Genomic DNA, 6,707 nt, shown 5'->3' with positions numbered 1-6,707 from the left:
ACCACCGCGACAACTTTATCGATTGAGGCGGAAAGCAAACTTACAGGTTGTTAGCAAAGATTATCCACCAATAAACACTCCGGTGAGGCACACAAATCGCCAACAACAAGCCGATTTCATGCGCTCGCGTTGTTCGCTGAGCGTAATAGCCACGTGGCCAGATTGGGCTTTAATGTTTTATCAGTTCACCATCAGCAAGAAATGGTAGACCGAAACTAACCAGCTTTCTCGTGCCTGAGGGGGCCTTCGATGAATTCCTACGATGCTCGAGCCAGCTAAAAAACAAACATCAATTCCTGTTAACTCCACTATTTCCTGGATTGAATTATTGGAATTGAATTGCTGATGAGCGTTTCTGGTGAGCCCGATTGAGTTTGACTCACAACAAATGATGCGATGCGGCCGGATCGGGAACCTCAGCCAATAAGGTGACTGGATGAAGATGGTGGTTTCCGCTGGCAACAGTTATTCGGGATTGCATTAGCGACGATTGATTGCTGTGGCTCACCCGAAGCGCATTATGATTGATTTTGCGACGACCTTTGTCTTGCGACATGCGCCACAGATGGGTAAGGTTAAGATTATTCGATAAATTATGTGGCAGACGGCAGAAAACGGGATGATCAATAAGTTTGGTATAGGTCTTGAAACCCAGTTCCGAGGCTTACAGGAATCAGAAAGCAATAGCACCACAATACACGACACTCCATAAAAACGATAACAATTGGTGCGGAGTGTTAATTGATCGAAATGATCCTAATTACGATCCAGCGAAAGTCTTAAGACGTCGTAAACTCCTAAAAATCCTAAGTGATTAGAGCAGAGCCTGCCGTAGCCTCCCTCATTAACACACCAAAAGCCCCATTTTAATTGGGGTGAACAAATCCGCCGAAATCCTCGAGCGTTTTCACGGAATTTGCCTGCGGCGAGGCAGTGCTCACCGAAGGATGGACACGGAGAGATGGAGAAGTTTTTAATCCTCATTAATTTTTTGATATTTTAATTCTTTCCCCTCCAAGCGGACCTTAGACCTCAGACACACTCGAGAGTTGATTTCGCTAAGCAGCGCGTGGACGCCAGTGGACTTACGCAAGCAATCCGAATCAGGACATAGTCGCAGAAAGTATTCGAAGAATCTGAGAAGGGTTCAAACATTCGGACCACCCTTTGGGGTTGGTTCAAATTTCCGAAAGTCCCTGCCGTTGATCGAAACAAGCAACCTTGGAATGGCTTGGAGTACATCCAAGCAATCGCGCGCCATCGCTGTCGGCTTGTATTGATGAATCAAGTGTGCTCTTAAAGTGTCCAGACAGTTCGTTGAAATCACCAATAAAATTGGTGTCTCGAGTTCGTGTTCTCCGCAATGACGCTGGCCGTAAGAAAATGAAACACCGTCTTTACGTCGGTGGGACGTCTCAAGATAGGACAGCGTTTCGATCGGCACAGCGTGGGTCGCGCCGATCAAATCATCCGTCGCTCGCCCTCGTCCGAGGCGCATTGAATATTCATCGAGTGTTGGCGGTGATACCGGAGCCGATGCCGATGACAAATAAGAAAACCCCCCCGATAGCCCCTAATCATGGCCACGGGTGACGGTGAGACCGATAATCCTTCTCCGGTCGAAGTTCGAGTAAAATTTCGAACTCGGCCCCACCGGCACGTAGCCCCCGATGGCCAACCAGCCAGCCAGCCAGCCAGCCAGCGTCTTTCCGGTGCCGGTTGGAATGAATTAATCTTTTCCTCGACGACTGGTGGCTTCGTATAAATTACCTGCTCACGGTGATTGCGTGTGGCCAGCGGCAAACCAATAATGGTTAATCGAATCTTGTTGGCAGTTGGCGGTTGGCGGAGCTGATCGGCTTGAGACTCTGGAGACCTGTGCCGGTGATGATAAAGCGATTATTTATTCGGCAAAGACAAGTACCGGTGTTCGGTGATTATGCCGCATTAGGAGATGCGCAACATTAATCTTTTTTCCTCTCAAAGTGATAACAGAAAAATGTTTCTGTGTGCTTGTAGTTTAATTGTTTGAGAGTTTAGCGCATTCGCCGAATGGAGCTCCAATTTTTAAGTTTCCCAGTTTTGTTGTCCTATTCGACCTCACCACTATCCGCTTGCTGACATGCGTCATCCAAAAATAACATCAAACCAACATAAACCCCCCGAAATCGCCAATCCCATCATCGTGCATAGTTGCCGGCGACTGTCCCCAAAACACTAACGGTGTCAGTTACAGCTCCATCGAATCGCCCGCTTCGTCCCAAAGACAAATGGACAGGATCAACAAGTCACCGCCGGCAAGGACTTCATCATGTGACACCGACCGTTGGCTCAAGCGACACAGCGAGAGAGAGGTCCTTGTCTTGAAACGTGCGTCCACCGTAACCGGTGTGCTTACGAACCAATCTATCTTTTCGCTTTCCTCGTTCACCGTTCGTCGTTTTAGCCTCGAGCCGCGTTTTGTAGCGTGTCCTTTAACTGGCCACTTTGCTCCGGTCGGATGGGGCCGCGAGAGATCAGAGCGTTGGCAATCTTGAACGGCAATCGCTTGATCGTTTTGTTTACGATAAATAATACAATAATCATGACAATTTACTTTACCCACCTCCGGTTCCGGCGTTCCATTCTGCCCTTTCAAGGCGCAACAAGTTGCCGGCGAGGGTCATGTTATGTCGGCGGCTCCGGTCCTATGTCGTTGCGCCTCCATTTGTGCCGATAGTTCCAACACGCGGGTAGTAACGACTTCATTTTTTCATTTCCCTTCCTCACTCTGGGGAAATAGAGCCGTTGCGAACCGTTTCATTCCAGTCAAGGGATTTCCGAGCCATCCGAGCCGGTATGCTGGCCGCCTTGGAATGGTGAAAAAATTTAGCTGATTCTGAAAATAAAGCTCGTACAAAGCACGAACGTTTGATTTTACAAGCGAGTTTAGTGCCTTAAATCTGTTTTATGGGAATGGTTCAAATGCATTTATCAATCTCTGGACTGGCCGTGGAAGAGGAAGAATTTACAACATACTCGCCAGAGCGCACCAACCAACATAGCGCGGTCGTTATGAAACAGTCCGTAAAATGGAACTCGTCCGCTGTTACTGCATGTTACTTGAGAATGGAACGTTCCACTCCTTGTACTGTTGTGGAATGTGGAACTTCTTCCCTACTAAGCTTATACACTAAGCACTCCCACTGCAACCGGTGCTGAAAGTGGGTCATTTCCATTCCAAAGTGACCAGCATACCAGCAGTCCCTAATGGAAATTATGCCGGCCGTCGTAAGTGGTTTACTACTTCTACGGCGCAGCGCTAGTTTTCCTTAGCTCGATTTGCGGAAAGCTGTGAAGCGAGGAAAACTCAGCACCAAAACCTACAACACATCAATTGATTTCAGGATACGCTATTAAATTACTTTGCCGTTTCTTCGAAATCCGACAGATACTGTTTCGATGCGATGGATGCAATGCGGTCTGTTCTTGGTTGGGGTGCTGGCAGCAATTGCACGACCCATTGCCAATAACAAGACATTATTGGGGCATCCCGGCCACTAGGACGATACTGCTAAACGGCACTTCCTACTTAACACTCAATCTTGTTGTAAGGAATAGAACTCAAATTTCTTCCTTTTTAAAAGACCTCAAACTTCTTGTGGTCCACTTGTAGCGCAACAACATTGACTCGCCTTAGTTGTTCAATCAATTCACAAAGTATCAACTCAAAATAAATTGGTTGGCACCACCTGGTGGCAAATTGCCATCGGTCCGGAGTCCGGAATAAGAATAAGTTTGTTGATTTCGTCAACACCTTATACTTCCGCTATATTGTTTTCTTCGCCGTTTCGTTCGTCACTTTTGGGTATCTGGCCACGTGAAGGTCTATAAATAGGCATGTTGATTTTTTGTTCAAAAGAATTCAAAAACTTTCGATCATTTTGTATGCTTGTTGTGTGACCGCAAATTAGTCACGCTTTCCGTACTCTGCGTGTCCGGTGTATTTTCGATTACAGTGACTAAACTCGGGCCAGATCCCACCCGATTACGCCCAAGTTTATCAGATTAATCAAAGCAAACATGTTGCGACCGGTGGACGAGCAACAGCATGTTGGGCCGGCCCTTTTTGTGTTATGACTGTTATGAGTAACACATACGGAACCTCTTGTCGGGGTGGACATGAATCACATACCTACCGAGCGCAAGTGGCATTTGTCTCCTGTCGAGTATAACATCCTAATGTTGTTAAATTAGGATGTTGAACAAGCATGATTCACGTGTTTGTCATGGAAATTGATCTGCAAAGAGTGTGAGAAAGAGAGAGAAAGAGAGCGAAAGAAAGCCAGAGCGATTGGACACGACCGTGAAACAGCAGGCCCTTTGAGTGTGTGGCCAACAAGCACCCTGACACAACCGAAAGTTCCGTGGAACACCTTTCGGTCGGCCGATGTTTTCGGGAGATTCTAACAAATTTGGTAAATATTTCATCAACCCACTCGCTCACGGGAAGCCCAAGTTCACGGAAGTAGTGCTTTTTAAAAGAGGTTCTACCTTTGCGGCCATCGCTCAGTATCGCCTCAAAGTTCTCACGATGAACGTCCAAAGCCGGAAAGTGTGCTGAGCTGTGATCCTCTCCTAAAACGCGGGCCCTGGTCGTGAAGGCCTGTTCTGTGAGTGGTGTACCATTAAACCCATTCTCCGGAGGATACTGTACTACACTGCGGTGAGCTTCAACAGTCAATTCTTAGCTGAAGGCCACTCCCGGACCGTGCTGAGTGGAAAAATGATATCATGCAACTTTTATCATGCCGATTAGACGACGTGCGTGTGCTTAAATGTTACATTCGTTGATTGATTGCCAGCGCACCGGTACCGGTGCTACGGTGCTTGTCGTAGCTCAGGTGTCATAAAAGTTGTGTCCCATAGAAAAAAAAGTTATGCTCGAAACATGGCAACAAAGTTTTGATCAAACCGCAATCCTGGTGAGGCACACTGTAACGTAGTAACCTTCGTGGTTTGTAGAACTGTTAACGGTTCGTTCGCTGTAAAACGTTTTTAAAAACTAGTGGAAACTTCCAAAGCGTTTGACGGCTGCTAACTGAACTCCCCAAACTGTGCTGTAAACATAGCAACGTCATTCGTTTAGTAACACCAAATTGCTGCTTCGGTTAAGCCCCTATTAGTAGCCTACAGAGGGAGGCCCATTTCGATATCCTTGGCCCAAAAATGGCCGGCTGGTCACATTCATACGAGTGACCCTGTAATTACGCCCGGTTTGGTGTGGAGCCCTATTTGTTTTGGTTTCGTTTCAAAATTTCGATCATCTTTGTGGACAAAACATCGACTAATAACCGTCGTTCTTTCTTTTTTCCAGCAAAATGAAAGCCACTCTCGGCCTCGCGTGGACAGTGACGATGGCCCTGGTGTGCTTAGGTGTGCAGGTTTCCGCCGCCCTGCCCTACAGCGAGTCCCGCATGATGCAGGTAAGTTCCCGGGTGTGTTTACTCGAATTTGAAGCCGGCAAGTTACGAGCAAACAAACGCCTCTGGTGTCTGTTTTCGAAGCCATCCAAGACTCGTCCCCTCACGGACGGACGTACGTCACGGAGCCATTGTCTGTGATTGAAGTTGCCGTGTTTGCGGACAGTCTTGTGTTGGTGACATTTAGGAAGCACGTGTGAACCCGTTGCCTCCAGATGGCTATGTTATCACCCTTACCACCCTTACTGTCCATCGCTTATCGAAACATCCTTCGGGTCCGTGGTCCTCGTTGTTCCTGTTCGACCAACTGCGGCCAATGGTTCTGAGATACGCTCAATCTTGTAGTTTGCCCGTTCGGTTCCTGGTACCGGCGATTAGAGTGGAAGCAAAGGGAGTTAATTAGTACGGTAAGCCCAGGTTGTAGTCAGCTGAGGGATTTTACACTTACCGCTAAAGTGTCAGAGTAAAGTTGCCAGTAGTCAAATTTGAGGTTTGCCAACCGGTTCCATGGTGTTGCACTCTTGATAATCCTTCTGAAAATTGCAGTTCATCCGTAAGTGCGGTTTTCGGTCGGAGTTGATAACGAAGGGTCCGAAGGGCTAAGACCGTTCGTTGGGTTTCCGCCCGCCAACTCTAGTCGAAGTTAACTCTGATGATTGCAAATTTAACTGATTTGCTTTCGGACATCATAGGAGGCTTATTGATTTTCCAAAACAGTCCCAGCGAGATTTGACAGCCAATTCGCGTGAGGAATGTCTGCTTAAACATAATTATGTCAGTATTTTATTTTACACTCTTCCTTTAGTATTTCACCACCATTTAGTAAACTCTTTCATTTTCTACCGCCATTTGTTGTTTGTTACTGTTTTAGGTGAAATTCAAAAATTGTATCAATCACCTGATTGAAACCTGTGCCACAGTTGAACAAAAAAGGGCCGTTCAGTCCGGACTCGGAACACGGCAACGTTTATGTTATTTATTCAACCGTTTCCATCTGCAGCTGAAGTGCTTTGGGAAATGGAACAATGTTATTGCTTACACTGCGATTCTGTTACACCTCGTCTCAACAGGGCCCCCGTTCGGGTCACATTGGATTGGACGACCCAGCCCAATGACTTCAATTAATGGCGAGCCAGGCTCCCGAGCGGCCCCCAACTCGTGGCTCGATTGTTTTAAATCGATTCGGATGCATTTGCCATATTGCGGTGCAGAAAGTTTCAACATTTTCTTGCCGCTGACGTATTG

The 6,707-nt window shown here is 47.1% G+C and overlaps 1 protein-coding gene across 1 annotated transcript in view; it reads left to right on the top strand.

Moving 5' to 3' along the window:
- Positions 1 to 5,360: 5,360 nt before the first annotated feature.
- LOC131212007 (uncharacterized) overlaps positions 5,361 to 6,707 on the top strand; it is a 5,096-nt gene continuing 3,749 nt past the window's right edge. The window contains exon 1 of the mRNA XM_058205720.1: positions 5,361 to 5,465. Coding sequence (XP_058061703.1) covers positions 5,361 to 5,465 — 105 coding nt within the window. The remainder of the gene's footprint in view (positions 5,466 to 6,707) is intronic.

The sequence above is a fragment of the Anopheles bellator genome, chromosome 2, assembly GCF_943735745.2.
Source record: "Anopheles bellator chromosome 2, idAnoBellAS_SP24_06.2, whole genome shotgun sequence".
Classification (NCBI taxonomy): Eukaryota; Metazoa; Arthropoda; class Insecta; order Diptera; family Culicidae; genus Anopheles; species Anopheles bellator.
This window is presented reverse-complemented; position numbering and strand designations above follow the sequence as displayed.